At 40.3% G+C, this 23,540-nt stretch overlaps 1 protein-coding gene across 8 annotated transcripts in view; it reads right to left on the bottom strand.

Moving 5' to 3' along the window:
* MAST4 (microtubule associated serine/threonine kinase family member 4) overlaps positions 1-23,540 on the bottom strand; it is a gene marked incomplete at its 5' end in the record, with an annotated part of 568,435 nt that overhangs the window by 111,441 nt on the left and 433,454 nt on the right. For all 8 annotated transcript variants that reach the window (XM_079916426.1, XM_079916429.1, XM_079916428.1 and 5 more), the window contains one exon: positions 3,224-3,312. In XM_079916426.1, coding sequence (XP_079772552.1) covers positions 3,224-3,312 — 89 coding nt within the window. The remainder of the gene's footprint in view (positions 1-3,223; positions 3,313-23,540) is intronic.

Raw genomic sequence — 23,540 nt, 5'->3', positions numbered from 1 at the left:
GGGTACCACTGACATATCTACACAAATAAATTAATGTTCTCATTTCTACCGATTCATTCAATGGGTATAAATTCATGTCAGTAATGCATGTCCTGACTCACATAATCCCTACCTAAGAAAAATAGAAAGTGTATCTCCTGGGTGACTAAGCACTGAGAGACGGCACTTATTCTTTCTCTTGTTTTTCATGGGGACATCAAGGAACTGTCCCCCTGGCCTCTGTGTACCATACGCAGTAGAGAATGTAGCAATAGGAAGAGGTAAGAGATGCAGTGAGTGAGAAAGCATTTCACATTATCAAGATGTGAGGACAGGTCCTTTATTTAATTTACATTTTATTCTTCTTGTATATAGAAATAGGAACCTACCAGACTGTGATAAATGCCATTTCTCACAAAAAGTCGACAGACTTTTCTACAGCTTATGAGTGAATAACAACCTGTTATGTTCCTCCATAACATAAGGGAAAATGCTCTCGGAACCTGAAAGACAGGCTTCTCTTTGCCCATTCCTCCGATTAAATAGAAAATTATGTTTTGAGGGAAAAAGAATTCTCCATAGAGAAACAAATAATAATTAAAAGGATCATTAAAGTCTTAACTACACTTTCTTTAATCTCAATATTAGAACTGAAGAAAATAATGGCAGTAAAAGACTAATCGACAGGCACATCAAGTATGATGCAATCACTACAGAACACTACAAAGAGGAGTAGGATTAACTTTTTTAAATCACAACTGAATTATATGTAAGAAATAAAATTTATCATATACTTAGCACCTTGTATATACTGCTGGGCACTCTGACAGAGGAATGAAAAGATAAGACAAAGATATAATTCCAGCCGCTGAGTAAAGTATTTGGCCTTGCTTGACCCTACGGTCAGCTTTCACTATTATGACGATGATATAATAAATATCTCCAAAGTATAAAGGTAATAATATAAACAGTTGTGTATTCACCATTCAGCTTTGGAAATATAACATTGCCAACTGCTTACCCCTCTCCACAATTATACCCCCTGACACCTTCTCAGACGTAACTACTAACACAAAATGGGTCTTTAAAATGACCATATTTTCCTTCAGACTCTTACTATAAATGTACAGATACATATTTATATGTGTGTGTGTGTGTATTCCTAAACAAAACATTGCACGTAGCATCACATTAACCTTATATGTATGGTTTAAGTAAGATTCTTTTGCAACTTGCTTTTGTTGCCCAACACTATCTTTGAACGCTAGTTCATTTGTTTTCTAGGCACACGGTGTTCCGTAGATAACTATGCCACAATTCATTTATCTACTTTCCAACTGATAGACATTTGGGCCACACTGCTTCAAACGTTTAGCTATTACAAATGATGCCACTATGAGCAGTCTAGAGCACACCTTCTTGCATATATGTGTAGGCGTTTCTCTAAAGTTTTCCCTCAGAGTGGCATTTCTGGACTTTAGTGGTCTTACTACATACAGCATCATAATTTTATGAATTTGTCCTTTGCCTTTTTAACTTTACCATCTTTTATTTATTACTATGAGGAAAATAAAATTTATTCCAAAGGGGCAACTACGTCTCTCTCTCTCTCTGTCCCGGCTTGTCCCCAAACATGTTTAGATAACTTCCACTCTCAGCTGGAGAGCCCCCCCTAAGCAAAAGGACTGCTTTCCGGGGGCCAGTCATAGCCTAGTTTATAAGTCAACACCACCTGAAAGTCTATCGTGTGACAGTTTCTGCAAGAGTGTAACAGAGGTAGGGCTTAAACACTCATCCTTTCACCCCATCATCTTCCATATCTCGAACACATCTTCCTACAGATCCTCCTCAAAATCTGTGAAAGGCACTCAAAGTCAAAATTCATTTTACTTTCTGACTTTCATCTTTCTTTTCACCTTTACATTCTTGTACAATCAAGCATGTACATCCCACACTCTAGCCACACACTAGAAATTCCCCCATCTCTCACCCCTGCCAAAGTCTTGTTCATCTTTCAACATCATGAGCAAGTGGCTCCTTCAATATCTCCCAAACTTTCCTGATTGGAACTAACCCTTCTCTTCTTTGCACCATCTTAGATAGAATTCAAACAAACAAAAACCACACAAAGCAGTCTTCATTGCACAGTTTTTGTAATATGGTTCTACCATCCTTCTAAGTAGTTCTTGAGGCCAAGGGTCTCACCTCTTGAATCTTCTTTGTCCCTACAATGGTTCTGGATGTAAAGATAAGTTATACATACACCACTGTCAGGTAAAACTTTAGATAAACTCTTGCCCACATTACAAGAGGAGACATGTTCTAGACTGCTCAGAGCAGCATTGTTCGTGCTAGCTAATATATACAATAGATAAGTTCAACTTTAGGGAGAAAAATGCTGAATAGTTTTGATGCACTTTAGGACATGAGACCCCAAAATATGGCGCACTGGCACATTGACTATTTTAAGGTGAAGGGATTTGAGAAACAGCATGTGCAGGAAGGGCTTTCTGACCTGCCACGTACGCAGGTCATAAAACCTTCTTGTGAGAGCCACCCTCCCTACACCTGGAGGAAAGGAGCCTTCTTATCTCTGAAGAAAAGGGACACAGAAGAATCTGAACAAACAGTCCTTGCTAACTTTCCCCCAGTTTACTACAATTAGCTCACCTTTGTCCTATACGTCTTTGCACAACTCCCTTCTCTTCACCAAACTACTGTAAAAACAATCCCAATTTAACCGTTCCTTTGGGTTTTCATTTCCTCATGAATGCTCCCATGTCCCGTAAAACGTATGTTAAATAAATGTGTATGCTTTTCCTTTGTTAATCTGTCTCTGGTTACTGGGTCCCCAGTGGAGAAGTTAGAAGGGGAGAGGGAAAAGATATTTTTCCTCCCTTATAGTTCTTGACACTAATCCTCTTCACGTGAACTGTCATGGCCACGTTTCCCAAAGGAAATCCTAACATGGGAGCGTGACTTGCATCATCCACAAATTCAGATGTGGAGAAAAAAAAATAACTGGGATAGGACCCCATATAAAAAGGATTTCTCCCTTTCAGATCCAAGAGCTCAAAGAGAGGCTAAGGTTTGGGCTGACTGATGAGAAAGAACAACTTAGTGACAAAGCTACAGGGAAACCAAGATAACAAGGTGGGGAGACGCATCTAAATTTCCAAATGCCTGTATTTTAAAAACTAGCAAGACGAAGTAAAACAGAACTCAAGAAAAGGTATTTCATTACCTGCATGAGCAGAGAGAGGTGAGTGAGGCCGAGGCAGTGCTGGGGGCTGCCCATTACCTATCAAGCTTTTCCGGTTGCTGGTTCGGCAACTGTCCAAAGGAAAGGAAAACCAGTTTTAAAAGCAATAATAATGATAACGTTCAAGTATGTTCAAAGTAGACATAGCTTAGGTTGAACAATCTATCCACACATGTTATTTCTAAAATTTTTGCAAGTCAATATGCACTCACTAATATTTGAAGAAAATATAATGTATTCATATCATATATAACACCATCAATATTCCTCACCACAAAGTTATCATCCAATGCCTTTCTTTTGGCTCCTCACTGCAAATATGTGATATATACACACAAGTGATAAACTAAGGATTCAAATCAGCAAACCACAGGTAGCATCTCTGCTGACATGAAATTTCTAATACAAAATTACATGCAATGAAGAACAATGACATTAATCTTACAGTGATGCACTAATTAAAAATCTAATTATTTAGACAAATTTCATAGTTGTGCCTTTTGTCAATAGAACAGCCAATGCCTAAGATAAATGCATTTCACTACTCATTCATTTTTCATCTTCATACTGCATTCAGTATTAAGGTAAATATTTTGGAATCACAGAAACAGATTCCAGTTTGTATTAAAATAACAATGAAGGCCTTTTCTCACAGGCACACTACCTACTGTTTTTTATCCTGGTACCCAGTGAGTAGAAATAAATCGCTACATATGAGCACAGGGTAACTATTTTTTCCTGTTTCTGCTACTAGAAAGTTAAAAAATAGCTAATTTGATTCCAAAGTAACTTTCACAAGCCTCAAAGAATAACACAAATGCAAAACTGGTTGATGATGAAGTGGATGTTATCTTACTTTCGTTTGCTTTTCTTCAGTACAGACTAGTACTTCACAATCAGTATAGTGGTTAGAAAAGGATAATACAAACCAGCAGGTTACCTCATTGAATTCACCTATAATAAGGTTCAGGGCACTATGATTCCATCCTCCTACACTTGGTGCCCTTATCCACCATTGAAGATTTATTGTAATGTCTTCTTAATTCAGAATATACCTGTTACAGCATTCTTGAAACAGGAATTTTCACCTAACTTCTAAATAACATATAGTGGACATAATTGAGAATTTGTATAAAATATTTGAAAGGGGGCTTCCCTGGTGGTGCAGTGGTTGGGAGTCCGCCTGCCGATGCAGGGGACACGGGTTTGTGCCCCGGTCCGGGAAGATCCCACATGCTGTGGAGCGGCTGGGCCCGTGGGCCATGGCCACTGAGCCTGCGTGTCCGAAGCCTGTGCTCCGCAACAGGAGAGGCCACAACAGTGAGAGCCCCACGTACCGCAAAAAAAAAAAAAAAAAAAAAAAAAAAAAAAAAAAATTTGAAAGGAACATTTCTAAATACTATTTAAACAACACATTTCAAAACCAAACCAAATTTCTTTCTCCAATATTGACTTGGGAACCAATCCTCTCTCTTAGATGTTTGCTGCTTATTATCATTTGTCAACATTCCCATATTTATAATTTCTTAAGGTCAGGCTGCATCATTTTATTTTCCTTACTGGAGCAATCAACACCCCCTAGCATTATCTGTGAGTTTAATTAAGATCATGTTTACTCAGCCTTAAAGAAGTTGTTGAATAAGAATAGACCCTTGATAATTATGAAGGTGGAATGTGGTATTATCAACTCATCTATCAAGAACCATAATTTGGCCTATTAAATTCATAACCATTCATAACCATTAAGTCAGATCGTGTGATTGTTTTTTTAAAAAATATTGTACAATGTATTTAGTGTTAATTCAAATTAATGTCTCCTTTAATTTTAACATAGGAATATTAAATATATCAACTTGCTGATGTTAGTAAGAGAAATTATAAATGACAGATTTATATCCTGGAACTCTCAGCAAAGTTATTTGCTAATTTGAGCAAGTTAATTGTAATACAGGTTAACTTATACAAAAATGGCTATTTGTATTAGTTTTTACATTTAGTATTTGATCTAAATCATTTATGAAAATTTATGTAAATCAAATAAATAAGAAATATATATCAATAGAAACAGTAACCTAATGAATATCTTACATAAGAATATCAGTGAAATACGCTGACAAAGCTAAAATTTAGAAAATATTTTTAAAAAACATTTTAATTGGGGCTTCCCTGGTGGTGCAGTGGTTGGGAGTCTGCCTGCCGATGCAGGGGACACGGGTTCATGCCCCGGTCCGGGAGGATCCCACATGCTGCGGAGCGGCTGGGCCCGTGAGCCATGGCCGCTGGGCCTGCGCCTCCGGAGCCTGTGCTCCGCAATGGGAGAGGCCGCAGCAGTGAGAGGCCAGCGTACCGCAAAAAAAAACCAAACAAACAAAAAAAACATTTTAATTGAATTTTCCTAAGAAACATATAGAATGACTAGTACATTACCACAACAAGCTAAGTAGCCAATAATTTGTATTTAAAACAAAGAGAAACACAAACAAAAAATTCTCACAACTGTATCAGTTATTTAAAGCCTACCAAAAACAAAAAAGGGTGGAAAAGTACTGATGTGATTTAAAAAAAAAAAACTCAAAAAGAAACGTCAAGGGCTTCCCTGGTGGTGCACTGGTTGAGAGTCCGCCTGCCGATGCAGGGGACACGGGTTTGCGCCCCGGTCCGGGGAGGATCCCACATGCTGCGGATCAGCTGGGCCCATGAGCCATGGCCGCTGAGCCTGCGCGTCCGGAGCCTGTGCTCCGCAACGAGAGAGGCCACAACAGTGAGAGGCCCGCGTAAAAAAAAGTGAAACTAAAGAACAGTTATGAATTCAAGTTCCAGCTATCCATCCCCAAAATGCAATCTTTCTGTTTCACTCTTTAAGAAGAAATGGAAGCCATCCACCCTGCCCGTGCTTGATTCTGAAAGCTGAACCCAGGAACCACCACTGCCCACAAAGAACCTGCTCCTCTTCATGCCACCCAGTTGAAAAAACACATGGGACACAGCCTATGATGACATGCTCAGTTTGTTCTCTCAGTTGACAAGGTGACACAATGGCACAGATTCTCTACTTGCAAAATCTGAATTTAGCCCAAGAAGATAGCCACATATAACTTGAGACAAAGGCAAAGGTAAACGATGGATTAGAACAGGGGCTGATGGTGCTAAGTGAGCTTTCCTTGTTACCTCATTCCTTTGGTTCCTGCCTAGAAAGATCCACCTGCCAACAGAAAACACACACACACACACACACACACACACACACACACACACACAGAGTACAATAAGCACTGCTGACTATGGACCTGGGATCTGAGAAGAATGGGAGGGTGAAAGGCAATGACAGTACTTCTGAGTCAGAAGGACTGTCTGGCCCCTGCGGGCTGGGAGGCGAGGCAGGTGGGGACAGAACCCTCTGGGAGAAGAACGTCACAGTTGGATGGGCACTCTGTTGGAGACGCTTTAGCATGACAGGAAGCCACCACCGGGAAGTGGTTTATTTGTTGGCGTGGTGTTTTGCTTAGGCAGGTGACCTGGGATCACACAGGGTGCCACTCTGCTCCCTGAGTTCACTGTTCCCAAACTGCTCACCAAAGCAGTTTCACAAGGAGCTTCCCCATCTCCTAACGATTGCCAATAGCACCTTCCATTTGTCAGGAGGATAGAGAGACAGATCACGCATTTCATCGTGCAAGTCAGGCCTGATCAGAGTGAGGGACAAAGGAACGTGGGCTACTAGCTGAGGGAGGGGAGGGGAAGGAGGTGTATGGATTTTTGGCCCAAACCACCCATATTCTATTCCTGCCTAGATTGTCCTTATGCTCAGAGCTCCGTATGAAGGGCGTGGTGGGACCTGTAAGAGCCTCACACCTGGATCTGTCACATCTCTCCTGGCAGAAGAACCTGTTAATTATCCTCTACCAGGTCTGTAAAAGCTGTGAGGGCCACCAGGCTGTGGCTTTTTGCAACTGTTCTGAGTAGCTGAAATGCAGCTTAATTTTAAATTACAATCATTTGGGGACATGAATACTGATCATGTCTGATCGTGGTAGGACAAGCTGAGAAAGAGAAACCCAAACAGGCAGTAATTTCTAACAGTCACAGCCGACTTGGAAGGTCAACATTTAGTACGACATATGACTGACCACAATTGAGGGGCAATGAGTTGCCTAAGAAGAGCTCCAGGAGTTCTGAAAAGCTAGACTATAATTTATTAATTCATCTTGATGAAAAATTTGATAAATTTGCACAGGAGGCCAATTATAGACCATAGATTTACCGAATGTGAACATCTGCTATTTCCTGATACCTTAATAGAATCTGAACACTGAATACTCCTTGAACAAAGAGGAAGACAGAAGTGGAAGAAACCGGGCATGAACAGGAGGCAGAAATTGTCTAGCTAATGTGGTATTGCTGAAAACATGTTATAAAACAGGCAGGCTTCTGTTTCCTTATCTTTACAATGAAGGGGTTAGACCAGATTAGAGGAGTCATTAATTATTTTTGTTTGGTTTATGAAATTTTAAAAATATAGAAAAATATTCAAACAATTCTCACCACCTGAAATGAACAATGGTATCATTTTCTGATGTTTATTCCCAATCTTTAGTATATGTATGTCCTTTCAGTGGCTGGGAAGGCTTTGTGCAGTGAACCTCCCGGGGATTATCTGGTTCTATAAGGGTGTACACCTTTCACTGTCTTTCTAGTGACTAGGCTACTTTAAATGCTGTAGGAGTTGCAGTTAAGTTGGAGAAAACTAGTAGTGATACAAGTGATTCTTGTCCATAATAATGTAAATGAATTTTGTCTTGTGCAAATACAGTTAATAACCACCCACAAAGAGATGACCCCAAACATTTAATATCATTGTCCTACGAGATATTAACTGGTTTTGTATCTATTAGCAAATTTTATTTCATCATTTCTGATTATATGTATATAATATATACATTTATATATATTTTAATATATATATTTTATGTATATGGTTTTCAAAATCTCTTACTGTTGTCCTCATTAATAAGTTAAATAAAATCTCTCACACATGTTTATTTTATATTTGTATGACAGTCATGTTTTTGACTTTTTGGATAAATTGCACTTTAGCACACACTATATATTATAGATATTCTGTAACTTACTCTTTTTTTTCACTCAATATTATATTTTTGAGATTTAACCATGGCAACATAAATATGGGTTTAATTCATGCCTTTTTTAGATTATTCATTTGAAGCAAATCTTAGGATTATTAAATGCACTAAAATTATGTATATCATGGACATTTCTTTTCTTTGTGCAACATTAAATATCTAGGTCTCTGTGTATTTGCAAATCTGATTGTAAAAGCCTTGAAAAGTATCTTCGAGACTGAATTTGAAAGAAAAATTATATCATGCAACATAAAGCAAGTCTTCCTTACAATTTTCTTTGGATACTTCTCCCCCAAATCCTTAATTCCTTCAGGTGCTGCCTTGCCCTTCTCTCCATGTCTGTCTTCATACTATTGTCTTCTCCAGAAATAACTTTTTTGTCTTTCATATGTAAATCAATCTACCCTTCCTCTGGGCCTCTCGTCTACAGCTCTACCCCTTTTCCTGTAGAGCACAACGAGGCCACAGCTGGTAGCTGGCTGGATAAGCTTTAGTGCCCCTTAGAAGGCAACAGGAAGCAAAGCATTAATATTCGTGTCCGTGACATACTCTATTATTTAGGTGAAGTTATGACACTGCCGATGTCTTCCCTATGGCCCATGAAATCAGGGCTCCCCCCAAGGTTCCACTGATTCATTCAACAAATTACTTTTCGAGTTCCTAATACACGCTAGGTACTACTCTAAACAAACAAATATCCCTGCTGTCCTCTAGAGACCTGTATTCTAGAGAAGGAAGCAGATAATAAACATAGTAAACTAGTAAGATAGTATGGGAGATGGTGATGACGTTTGTAGTGCGAGGGATGGCGATGGAGAACAATGACGCAGAGGGTAGGACATGGAGCACGGAAGTAGGAAATCACAATCTTAAACAGATGGTTAGGGAAAGCCTCGTGGTGTGGGGGGAAGGGGAGTGCGGTATCTGAGTAAGACAGGAGGATGAGGGAGTGAACATTCAGGAAGAGCAAAGGCCCTGGTCAGGTGTGCTCCAGGACCAGCAGGCAGGCCCGCGTGCGGGAGGGGAGCTGGCCAGAGGCGAACAACCAAGACGACGGCGGACAGAGCCCAGGGCCACCTCTGGGGCAGGTGCAGGCCACAGCACGGAGACTGGTTTTACTCTGGGTGAAAAGGGAAGCTGTTGGAAGGTTTTAAACACCATCTGAGTTCTGTTTTAAGAGAATCATTCTGGCTGCTCGATTGCAATAACCAAAGGAGGAGGGAGAAAGGCCAGTTAGGGAGCTAAGCGGACGGACATGCCTAGTACACCCCATCTCCTGTGACTCAGCTTCAAAATACAGCATTTTATTTTAAAAACTCAGGCCAAAATCACCCCCAAGATTCAATGCAGGTATGAGAGCAGTCCATGCTCTTTTGTACAGCCTCTGAAACACTGGAGAAAGAGCAGGTAGCTAGAACTGTGGTGACTGCCAGGCAGAGAGCTTCAGCCCTCTGCATATGGGCATCAGTGCAATGACCTAGTTTATCGTCATCCGGGGTATATTACTGTGAATGCTGAGTATTGATACTATCGGCTTGATACTTGAACTTAACTTTTCCGTTAGGAGAAAAACTCCTTTTGAAAGGCATTAATTATAATGGAAATGAATGCCTGCTCATACTGCTTTCACCTAGGAGCAAAAAAAGTTGGCTAGTTACATGCCTAGAGGAAGGTATAGGTCTCCACGCTTTCAAAACTTCTGAGGAAAATATATATATTACTGTATACAGTACTTCTTGTAAATATATCTAATCCATTAAGATAAGCCCTTGGTGAGGTCTAGCCCAATTTTCTGTCTTTGTAGAGGAAGAGAGAGATGGCTGAACATACAGCTATTGGCAAGATGCTATTCAATGTAAAAAACATCTATGGGCAAGTACGATGGGCAATAAGAAAATGAAGAAAACACTCTCAAAGTATAAAAGAAGAGCTAAGAATGATTCGCAGATAACTGTATTCTAAGGCAGAATCTGGCAGAGTTGTACAAACAAAAACGTGTTGCTATCTGAAGTGTGAGATAAAATCCCAATCAGCTTTGAAACGTATTTTCATAACTGATAAGCACTGGAATTTCATAGTATACACTAAGTATGACACATGGTCCCTCCATTTCATAGGTCTTCCCTAAACAACCCCTTAATCTTGGTGATCTGCCTGACACAGAAACTTTTTTTAAACCTATTTCATCTCAGTTATTCCATTTGTGGCTATTTCGAAGTGAGATACATGAACACAGCTATCTCTATGTGGCTGACATGGTGAGCCCTGATGTCATATGTGAGCATGTGACTGATGGGGGGCTGACGTGCACCATGTTGCACCAGAGTGACCCTGGCAAGCAGAGCATCTACTCTGTGGTCACTCATTCATTCAGTAAACATAACCAGGGATTCTACCTGGAGCTTACCATCTAGGATAGGGGATAAGATCCTTGAGGTCAAAGATTATATCTTCTATCATAGTGAATCTCTTTGGATACCCAGAAAAATACAGAAAATAAAAATGACTTGAATTGAGATTCAGTAAATATTTTTGAATAACTAACTAAATATAGTTCCTACCATTAAGGAGTTTCTAATTTAACTTGGAGGACAAACATAGTCTAATCTATAAGACTAAACTGATCTAAGACGATATTATAGTCTCATTCTACTAGCTTGATCAAGGCAGTGTATAACAGAAAACACAAAGAGCTGACAGGTTTATATGATGTGAAGCATCTTACTGAGAAAACCTACATACACGTCATTCTGAATAAAAATTACAATGGGAAATCAGAGGAATGAAAAGAGGGGCATATCACAATGGTCAAAGTCAAGCAGGAGCTGGTAATAATATGGGATTTATAGCAGCAAAGTTAAGTCCAACTGCTGAAAATGTTAGAAGTAAAAAGCAATTAAAGTCAGAAGGCTCTCAATACCTGTTAATTTTTTTTTAGTGCAATTTATCTGCAACATGCATTATGGGACATGCCTAGCCTGAACGTCTCCCAAGATTCCTAAGACATCAGGGCAGGTCACCTATTTGAATGAAGACACTTAAGGGCTGGAACAGTCAATGATGAGATGAATTCTGGACTTCTGACGAGTCACGCAGAGCATAATAGCTCAAACCTCACACCAAAGACACGTAATAAAGATTGTTTGTACTTGAGATGAGGGTGTGCAGTGCTGCAAAGGTAAGGTCATTAACTCTGATCCAAGAGTTGAAGGGCATGTACTGTATCTTGGCAAACTGCTTCAAAGGTTGATTTGGCCAAACATTGCGTGGAGTAAAAATATGGTCTAATCTGTCCCGCAAGGCTAAAGAGCTGCTATCACCTGGCTGGGCTGACCTCTGACTGGGCTATCAAAGTGGCAATTAGTCAGCTGAGGGAGGGACCAAGGTGGTGGCCCCAATTTTATAACTGGCTAAAGGGTTTTTAAAACAAACACCTATGAGACTGACACACAAGCCTTTGGTTGTTCTCAGGGCAGCTGTGGACGGTGACCAAAGATAAGTCTACAGACGTGTCTGCGAGTTAAGGAAAAATAAACAAAATACAAACTAATGTTCTTCTAAACCTCTACTTTACAAGTGTGTTTGTGTTTTGGGGGTTGGGGGCTGTGTGTGACATTTATTTTTAAAACTTCCATGTTTCATACTCAATATGGAGAAAAGTCACAACTTGATACATTTTTTTTTCTTGAGTAGTAGAAAACCAAGTTCAAAGTCCAACTACAAAAATTACCTTTAATGAATTTAATTTAATAGCGTGGATTTTTCTCAGTTGGCCAGTGCAAAGAAATCTTTCCAAAAAAACTAAGATAGTGGGGGCAGCACCAAACCAGAGCAAACATAACAGCTTAAATCTAACGTTCCACTCCGCCTTTCTAGAAATACTATAATAAAATTGTACGATTGACTTCTTTCCCCTGTACCTAGTACCTCCTGCTTTACTGCTGTAAAGAAATGGTCATCAGCTTTATAAAGCTGGATTGGAAGATTTTCTTATATTCAAATCTTATTTGAACATATATATGTAACAGCTGAACTGATATAATATTGTTTTACCCACTCTGGGCTTCTCCATACAGAAATTAAATCTCAGTTTAACTTGCGACACCTAGAAACATTTAATTTGGGGGATATGTTTTACTCTAGTAGGGTGATTTATCTATAAAGCTAAACACGACCCATACGGATCAAAAGCTCCGCTCCCTCTTTCTGGTTCGGAGGATTCTGGGGCCGCTCCAGTCTGACCCACAAAAAGGGAGGGGGAGTTGACTTCCGTAATCACCAGATCTCCTTTTATGACACGCAACAGAAAGTTATGTCAAGCCCGGAATGAACAGCATGACTATTTAACGGCCTCCCAACTCGAAAGCATTTTGCATTCACAGCAATTTGGCATAATGCTTTGCCCACAAGTGAACTGTCTCTGATTCCCGGGCCTCCACAGTCAGAAGACAAACAGACACACGTGGAAAACCCACATCCGAACTCCACTTCATGCTTTTCTGTGAGGAAAAGTCATGTGGCAAAAAGCCATCCTCTTTCTGGTATGTTTTGTTGCTAGCTGCGCCCACCTCAGAATCTTGCAAAATGACATTCTGCTAATGACAGGAATGTCAAAGCCGGGATAATGGGCACAAGTAGAAGAAAATGTTTCCTAAATGGAGAAATAACAGGAAAACTGCCAAATGGATATTAAAATGAGCTGTGTGTTCCTCCCATACTTAAGCACTTAGTCCCCTACTATTTGTGTCCAACGTGAAAGGGAAGCAGACCTCTAAGGAGGGAAGAATAGCCCACCTGGGTGAAAAGCACAGAAGCAACAAGACGTCGAAGGACTGTTTTCCCTTAATTAACTGACAGATGTCTTTTCTCTTCCTCATTTGCATCCACTGATGTTTTCTTAGTCAGTCTCTCATTTTGCAACGATGAAATTGGCCACAAGGAACCAATTCTGTTTCTGAAGACAGGAGGACTGGGGTGATACCAGAAGATGCTGGTCTTTAAATTGCTCAGTATTCAGTCTGGGCAACGAATGCTCCTTGCTCTCGCCATTTGTGGGCTGAGCCACAGAATTTTAGCTCGGGAAGATGAAGTAATGACTGCCAAGGCAGCACCACCAGCTAGTGGCAAATAGGGCTTAGGAAGGGAGGTCATGTGGGCTCCCACAACAAGGGCACATTCGAAGTTAGAAATATCTGCATTAGACACAGAAATACATTTAACTACATCTTATGTGAATGTATTATACATTCCACGAGGGAAAAGCTAGTTCTGTTCTAGATTTCACTGACTGGTTATTTCTTAGGAGAGTACAGTTACAAAATACAAGGACTTGCCATTGGTACACCTGGCTTCAAATTCCAACCCCCCTTAAGCCTCAATTTACTGATCTGTAGAATAGGAATAAGAATATGAACTACCTTGGAGGGCGAAGTACAGATGAAATGAGATAATGCATGGGAAGAAATTATCACAGTGCTTGGCACGGTAAGTGCTTCATAAATATTAGCTGTCAGAAGAAAACATTTTGGTCTTTCTTTCTTGCATACATTCTTTCATGCACATATGTTTTCCTATTTAGAATGTTACACTAAGGCTTTCCCTCAAGGATCCTGGAACAAGAAGCACGAGATTGCCCATAGAATTAACTTCAAAAATCAATACAATGGATTATGCAAGAGCTAAAGAGGCTGGTTCTAAGGCAGCAGACTTGACAGTAAATGTAAATATTAACACAGTTATAGAAGGAATGTAACAATAAGAAGGGCAACTGGTTGGCTTCAGAAACACAGAAAAACAAATGCTGCAGAACCACAAGTTCAAGTGTTCATCCAAGGGCTTCAAATTGGCATCCTCAAGGAGAAGGACACGCAAGGGATTGCACCCAACACAGACATCAAAGTTTCAGATCAACTGTCAAAACCACGTGCACCTGTCCACCTTTGCCCAATGCTGTGGATCATTTAAGCCATCTAACAAGTCTTGCTCTGCTACCATATTCCCTAAGCCACCTTCTGACTACTTCATGGAGAGGTCTGCCCAAATGTGAATAACAAGAACAACAATAATGACAACTGCCAACGTTGACTGTTTTCTAGTACACGCCAAGCAAGGGTTTAATTTGCATGAGAATCCCAAGGTAAGACTTATTTCTATCCACATCTTAGAGATGTGAAAACTGAAGACCTGAGAAATTCAGAAACCTAAGATCGCACAGCTAGTAAGTGGTAGAACTGGAATTCAAACCCAGGCAGCATGCCTTCAGAGCTCGTGCTTCTAACCATTCTGTTAACATGTCTATAAGGCAGAGAATAAGAACTTTGAAGAGCCTAAGCCCCATACTGATTATTTTTCCTCCCTGTAAATTAATGTCTCAGCATTCTGGCCCTGTACGTAAATCAGTGAGCCTGCTAACTACAGACCCATGCCTAAGAGAAGGGGCTGCTCTTCAGATACCACCCGAACTGGATTTCTGTGTCTGTAGCCTGGCAGTCAGATACAGGAGGGAGGTCAAGTTAACAAGCTTCACACTCAGATTGTGAGGTTTTTCTAGAAGCAGCAAGCCTGACCCAGGTAGACAGACACCACAGTGTCACCAAGTGGGCCATGCATTCCATTCTGTGATATACTTGTACACACATTTATCAGGCTTACAGACAGACAGGTGAGATGTCACGATCTGGACATTCCTTCCTCCACAGTGTATTCTTGAGGACCCAAAGGCAGATGACCCAGCACTTGGATCATCCATTTCAAGCAGGCTCTTCCTCCTTATCCAGCTGCCCCAACCAGCTGGTCTAGTCAGACACAAGTAGGAAAGAGACTTATGTTTAAGCATGTGTCATTCAGATTCTTTTAGTCCACTGTTTCTTAATAAGATTTTAAAATAAATCCAAATCTCTGGATCATATCCCCCTTAACATGGCTTTTTTTTTTTTTTTTTTTTGCTTTTTGATATCTAGATATCTGACTTAGAGAACACAGAAATCAGATATGTGGTGTGAAGCCTCTTTGTATGTTCTACTGGTTTCAGAGAAAAGGAGGACACTGTAATATGCATTAGGAAGTGAATTTGGCCAGCAGAAAATCTAAAACCTATATATTGACCGTATTGAGACAAGCTTTTTTATAAAAGAAGTATTTACAAATGATATATCTCAAAATACAACACACTCGACATTATAAAACCTATGTATTTACAACTTCTATAAACTTGTGACCCCAAGATTCTTCTCTTGTACTTATTCTTTCAGGATGTCAATCTTTTAGTCTGGTATCTCCCCCCATTTTTTTTTTTAAATTGAAGTATAGTTGATTTACAATGCTCTGTTAGTTTCAGGTGTACAGCAAAGTGATTCATATATATATATATATATCTATATATATATATATATATATTCTTTTTCAGATTCTTTTCCCTTATAGGTTATTAAGATATTGACCATAGTTCCCTGTGCTATACAATAGGTCCTCGTTGTGCATCTATTTTATATATAGTACTGTGTATCTGTTAATCCCAAACTCCTAACTGCATCTTCCCGCATTCTTGCCTCCCAAAGACCTCCCAGACTCTAAGAGAGCATGTATGGGAATGTGTCTGTGGAAAGAGGTTTCACTGAATTGTGTGAATTACATTAGAACTATGGCAGGAGTTCAGGCAAGGCAGAGTGCCAGGAAAGCGTCAGTTCCTAAGGAAAAGTTTACTGCTGGCTTCACTCACCTTCAAATCACCAGCCTGCCTCTTATGGGCATGGCCACCTATTTCTCACAGGGCCAGCCCTGTGTTCAAAGAGGTGACCTCATTCGTCCTAGCCTGGAATCCGGCCCTTAATGAGTAAGTACCCTGAGCCCCAGAACAACACAGGCACTCGGCCCCTTTACCATATTCATCAGGCATCCCACCTCAACTCATACTGCATTCCCCGCAGCTACTCAGAGAGCTCCTCTTCATTGTGGTCCTGGATTCCTGCTTATTAAAGTTATGGAATCCCTGACCTTCACACGAAAACATTTCTAAGTAGAAATTCAAAGGTATAGAACGATGGCACCCTACCGTGTAAAACTTCTATATCGAAAAGGATCCAGAGTAACTCGCCCCATGAAATTAAACTGCACATCATGACTAGAATTAAGACACTTAACTTGCTGAAAACAAATCAAACGACACTATGAAAGAAATGAGTGTGAACTCGTCCACTGGCAACTTTTGCTTTTCTTTTTTCTAAACAGACCCTAAATCCTACGGAAAGAGCAAAATACATATGAAAACAACAATGCAGCTAAACCATCATGAAAATAAAACCCGTCAGTAGCTTCCAAGTGAGTCACTCCTTTGGCTTTGCGCTCACATCATATTTTCATTCACAGTATAATCATAAAATTGTAGGGTTTGCTTATATAACGAAGAGTGTTTTCTGCCTGGGTCTTCGGATATTAGCTACACTGACTATTCAGTACAGGAGGCCGCAAAGTTTCTGAACTCACACAGTTATACGGTAAAAAGCAAAAACACTTTGTGCTATTAGCCAATCTGCCTCAAGGACAGTACATCAAAACTGTGATGCTATGTTCTTCAAATGACGAAAATTGTTTTTCATTTTACTTAAAAAAAAACCACACAAACATTTTAGTTACGCATTTTGCATCTGAAGGCATAAATATTTTAAAATAATGTATAAGACAGCCGATGAGTGGTAAGCAATAGGTCGCATCATCTTTCTACAAACTGGGGACTAGTACCTGGTGATCAACCATTTCACGAGACAAAGTCACCTCCTTCCCCTCCCCCAACAATACCATCATGAACTTGGTTTTCTTGTTTTAACTCAACTTGTTTTTCTGTTGTGCAGCTTGACTACCCCACCAAAACCCCCCAGCAGTTTTTAAAGAGTGTCTCTGCCCCAGGCAGAGGGAGGACAGTTACCAGGACCCCAAAGAAGATGTGCTTATGAGTTTGCAATCAGGAAATCTGGGGAGGGAGACATTTCCCTAAATCTTTAAATAGCTCCATTGTTTAGTTAGGTGACACTGTATATTTGAGAGGGGAAAAAAAAGGCCTACCCAAGGTTTGACAGAAACTAGGCAGTCATGTTTAAAAAAATAAAAAAGAGTGAAGACCAAAATGAAATAAACATATAATCTCCTAAATTAGAAATGCAACTGTCAAAGCTTTCAACATCCAGGTAGGCAAATTGTTCCTATCTTAGGCAGGTGAAGGCATTTTTCTCAAGTAAGTACTATAGAGAGTAAAGATTATTAATGTGGGAATATTTTTATCCTTGAGAAATAGGAAATAGGAAATAACTGGGTAGGGGAGGTCCCAGGAAGATTATGTAATGTGTCCATAATACATTGTTAAACTAAAACATATAATTCATTTATTAAAAAAATTTAGATTATTTTATTACAGTAAATACCAGCAGAACCAATAATTAATATTTGTGTCCTAGATGGAAAAAAAAAAATACTGGTAATGAGTCTGGCCCCAAAGTTAGGAAGAATTAATGGTATATTACTTATAAATAACTCTATCCCCCAAATCTTCCTGGCCCTCATCATCACAGCCTTGCTTGTCATTTTTCAACTGTTAAAACTTCCTTTCAGAAGGAAGGAAGAATCAGAACTTTGATTCGTTTTTTCCCCTCTTCCTGTAACATGATTTTTACCTCAACAAGATTAACCTCTAACTCAACTACGTGAAAGAGTTAATCAATTTGTATGGAGATGAAGAGAACTACTTCCCTACTCTTTTAAAAATGTTTTTTAAAAATTGATAAGACTCAGGAATAGAAATAGGGTTGGCCGCTTTTCTTAGGACAGTTCATTTTTGGGTCATTCTGTCCTCCAAATGCTTTTTATGTACTCAATGAAATATGTATTTTAAAAGATCTATCCCACAATAAGGACCTACTTCTGCCTGGGTCACACTAGCCTGACATCGAACGACAAAAAGTCCAGAACTGAGGGAAGAAAAGGTGGCCCAAAGAGGCCCAAGGACTGAGGCTGACAGAAAACTGTCTTTTTGCCTGAGAACCGCAGAGCTTGAACCTGCAACAAAGGCTCTCCGCTCGCCCACCCACTTCTGTCTTGTCTTAAGATCACTAACCACCACCTAAAAGTAACTGCTGCCTCTCTGTGGAAGCTTTTTTGTTTCTAATCAAGCCAATGGACCGCCACCCCTCCCCCGCCCCGTACACACATCCCTTTTTTTTTTACCTTTATCTGAGATGGCAGAGAACAAAGGACAATGTAGAACAAATAAATGATCAGTCTTGCTCTCCTAAAAACCCTGAATGAAGTAGTTACATAAGCTACGCTACAATCACAAGATGGGATATTTTTCCCAAAATGCTTACTTACAATGGTGAAAAGCGTAGAGTCAAAAGCTTGATATCAAACATGCTTGAAAATACACAGAATGCAAAGAAACTGGACCGGGAGGAAATGTACATAAACAACAACAACGATTACTTCTCAGTGGCCGGAATATGGGAAAATGTGTGTATGCCTGTGCTTTAGTTTACAAACAAAATTAACTATGAATCCTGCAACCTCTTAATCTGGAATAAGGTGTGTGTGTTATAAAGAAAAACAGAAGCCTTCTAAAAATACTGCTGGGGGGCTTCCCTGGTGGCACAGTGGTTAAGAATCCGCCTGCCAATGCAGGGGACACGGGTTCGAGCCCTGGTCCGGAAAGATCCCACATGCTGCAGAGCAACTGAGCCCGTGCACCACAACTACTGAGCCCGCGCTTTAGAGCCCGTGAGCCACAACTACTGAGCCCGCGTGCTGCAACTAATGAAGCCCACGCGTCTAGAGTCCGTGCTCCAAAACAAGAGAAGCCACCACAATGAGAAGGCTGAGCACCGCAACAAAGAGTAGCCCCTGCTCGCAGCAACTAGAGAAAGCCCACGCGCAGCAATGAAGACCCATTGGCAGCCAAAAATAAATAAATAAATAAAATAAATAAATAAATAAATAAATTAATTAAATACAAATAAAAATACTGCTGGGAATTTCCTGACGGTCCAGTGGTTAGGATGCCGCACTTCCACTGCAGGGGTCCCGGCCCAGGTTCGATCCCTGGTCAGGGAACTAAGATCTCACAAGCTGCGCAGCATGGTAAGTAAGTAAAATGAAATAAAGTAAAATAAAATAAAATATAAAAACACTGCTCACCACGATTCCCAGGAGGAATGGAGAGAGGTAGAGAGTGATGACAAAGTACCACATGACAGGATAATTTACTGAGATATTAATGTGCAGTATTCTTTCTACTAGAGGAGAATGAAAGGTATGTTTCCTTCCCTCATTCCAAGAAGTCTTTGTGTTCAGAGTCTGGGCTCCTCGGCCTCAGAAGGTCTTTAACAGGTTTTGGTTTCAGGAATGGAAGCAGAAATTAGGAAGAGCCAGAAGGTAAGTCTCACCCAGGCCCTTCCCGCTAAGAACACAGAGGCTGTGAGTGATGCTCCTACAGGAAATGGGCAGAAAGGAGCTGCCTGAACCTAGAAGACAGGGGTGAGTTTCCCTGAGACCAGGTGGGGAATGGGTGAAGGCACATTCACAGGTGTGAATGGCTAGGACCTGTGTCCATTCCTTTCCAAGGCAGGGCTCCAAGAGGTACCTGGTGATAGAGTTAAGAACAGGAACCATGCTTGCTTTGCCAGTGCCAGTTAGAGATGTTCTTACCCACTACAGTATAGGCATCCCGAGTACCCACATCCCAGCTCAGAACAGGCCTCCTCATTTCACGTGGGCTTCTACTAGAAGTAACGCAGATGAGTAGGAAGCCATTGCTGGTTTCCACATCACTTGACCATATCAGAAAGGCCACATCAAGCAATGTGGTGGCATTGACTGTGGTGATGGTTTCATCCGTGTATACTTAGCTCCAAACTCACCAAGTTGTATACATCGAATACGTACAGCCTATTGTATGTCAACTCTACCTCAATAAAGTGATTAAAAACAAAAAACAGTTAGAGTAGAAAAAACAAGGCACCAGACCCCCTTTGGCTGGGATGTAGCAGCCAGTCCTAAGCCACAGCAACCCAAAGTATCAGCTAACTGTCTCTCTCAGGAAACCATCAATAAATGCCATTTTATTATTTTAGCAAAAGCTCAGCCCTCTTCAGAACCTGATTTAAAACATGAAAACAGAAACAAAGCACGGAATGTTGACCATACAGTTTGCTAATGACAGGAATTGTTTGCGCCCCTTTAATTACAATCCAGTGGCTGCTGGCTGTAGAGTCACAGAGGTGCTAATCAAAGCCGGGCCAGGCCCAATTCTAATAGTTATTAATGATGTGGGGAAGACACAGCTAGACTCTGGCAGCCCTGGTCAGCTCGACAAATAGCAAAGCCCAAAGGAGTAAGGTCTCCTTAACTTAAAATGCCAATAAAAGCCCTACGTATAACCCTACAGTTGCAGAGGTTTGAAAGTGAATGCAGGTCATCTCAATGGTTCCCTCTAAACTAGCAGTCCTTCAGAGGAATCTTTCTTTTGTTTATAAATTCAACCCCTGGAGTTAGAGGAATACACTCATAAATGAAGATTATCCTTTTAGAATATCCACACAGAGCACACAATTTCTGTAGTGGTAGACATAATCAGCTACTCTAAAACAACAAAGAACTCTATAGGCATCGTCTTTTCCCAGCATTTATCGTTAAACATATTCACTCCTCTTAGAGCTTTAATTACTGAATTTGTATTCCGATGGTGGTTACCACATTGCATTGGAATATTAAGTGTCCCACATTCAATTTGCAGAAAATCTGCAAAGTTGAAGGTGCAATGCAAAACTAACTAGAATCATACTGTCACATGTTAAGAAAGCATAAAGCTCCCAGTATGGGGGTTAGTGATATGGAACAAATCACCTGTTATTACACAGCCTGAGATTTTAGGAAGGTCACCTAGTTCTCACTACAGAACTTGTAGCCACAGAACCGATGAGGGAAAAAATGTAAATTCGGAATCCAGCACCACGGGGAGAACAGAGGGACCTGTGGTTTTTCACTGTTACGTAACCCTCCAGCTCCACCCAAATGCCCACAAGTATCACTGGGCATGGACTCCATCCATTTCCCTCCTGAGCCTTCTCCAAAGGTTGCAGAAATGCCACACTTCTGCGGTGACAGGGAGCATTTCAGTCAGGTTAGGAGTTCAGGGCCCAGAAAGGATACGTTGCCTTTCAACATCTTACATAAAGCAGCTTAGCAGAAAACATCTGAATAAGCTCAAAGGAACAATTCTCAATTCTCAGGTGTGGCTTCTGATGACACCACAACAAAAGATATAAGCCTTTTAGGTAAGTGGTTTTAAATGAAGAGATTACAGGAAGCCAGATAAGGCACTGTATACTTAAGTCACTGGCCAACTGAGGCTTATGCTCTAAGCTCTGGTTGGAAATGCGGTCTGGTGTGAAGAGTAAACTACTGTGAAGGGCCTCTTTGATTGAGAACCAAATAAACAGGGTACACCTATAATGAATGGCAATATAGTGTAAAAACCTCTTCTTAGACTTCATTGTTTATATGCATCTCCAGATGAATATATATGTAGATGAGGATTCACAATGTCATATTATTTGACAATAAACTGATACTTTCCTTTGAAACAAACTTATTTTGCTTATCACAGAAAATGGCTGCAAAAGCAAAGATAAAGGTGACAACTGTAAGGAAAAACAAAAGCAGGCAGACTGTCTTCCCACAGTAGAGTCAAAGTTAATCAGTTCATCACATAGTAAAATCTAGATCATTCTAACATGACAAAATTCACAGGGCACCACACATCTTTGCTGCGGCATTACAACTTGGCTTAAACAACGCTCATTTATTTTAGAATTGGTTGCTTCACTTATGACTTTGACCAGAAGCTTCTGTTTCTTGGTGGAAAAGCACAGAGTATTTTCTAGAATATAACACCACATCTAAGTTGCAATGTATCACAGCAAACTAGCTCAGTCTGATCCTGAGTTTTTTCTCTATGTGTTCTCCCCAAAAAGGAGAGGTATCTGCAACAATCTGAAAAAAGCACAAAGAAATTAAGACCCAAATAAAGTAATGCTCACAACTCCAACAGTTAGCAGAGAGAAAGTTCCACTTTGTTATTTTAATGTTAATAGCTGCCACTTTTTAAAAAGTGCTATCAAGTCAGCATGAGTTTCTTTTTTTAAGGGTGAGTTCACAGTAAAAACTAATTAACTGCCAAGAATGAGATAGGTTTCAAAAATGCAATTCTACTCAGCAAATGCTGGTTTCCGTTTACTTCCTCTATACATTAACTTTAAGACTGTTCATTCCTAATCTGAGAATCTGTAAATATGGTTAGACCAGGGCAAAGAATATTTAGGTATTATTTCAAGACATACAATGATAATCTTAAATAATGCTGAATTGAAATTTATCTTGTTTAAATTGTAAATATGGTCTATCGCTGCTAATACTTTGAGGTCTGTGCAATACTAGACATAAAAATACAGCAATAGGGGCTTCCCTCGTGGTGCAGTGGTTGAGAGTCTGCCTGCCGATGCAGGGGACACGGGTTCGTGCCCTGGTCCGGGAGGATCCCACATGCCGCAGAGCGGCTGGGCCCGTGAGCCATGGCCGCTGAGCCTGCGCGTCCGGAGCCTGTGCTCCGCAAAGGGAGAGGTCACAGCAGTGAGAGGCCCACACACCTCAAAAACAAAACAAAACAAAACAAAACAAAACAAAAAAACAGCAATAAATCTGAGCTACTATATGGTGTTTGTCGTTGCTACACATATGTGTGTTTCTGTATCTGTGCTTAATAAAATATATACTACATTGCTTTCTTTTTCTGCAGTTTAGAATTGTATTATTCGCAATAAATTCTCTCACCATCTGCATGATGTTCTATCGTAAATACCCATTTCACATACTGACATATACGAGTGTGGAGTGAGTAAACCCTCTGGACGGGAACGACAAGACTAAAGCTGAAAGAAACAAAGTCAGGTAAGAAGCAATCCTAATTTTGGTGTTGGTGTGGAATGTTCTACACTACCCCACAGTTAAAATGATGTTTAAACTGGGTTACTCTAAAATGACTCCATGTAGCTCTTCTACTAGGGATTGTAAGCTCCCTGGAGCAAGCATCTTATTCTTTTTGTGACCCTAGTACAACACCT

Source organism: Stenella coeruleoalba, assembly GCF_951394435.1.
Source record: "Stenella coeruleoalba genome assembly, chromosome: 3".
NCBI lineage: Eukaryota > Metazoa > Chordata > Mammalia > Artiodactyla > Delphinidae > Stenella > Stenella coeruleoalba.
This window is presented reverse-complemented; position numbering and strand designations above follow the sequence as displayed.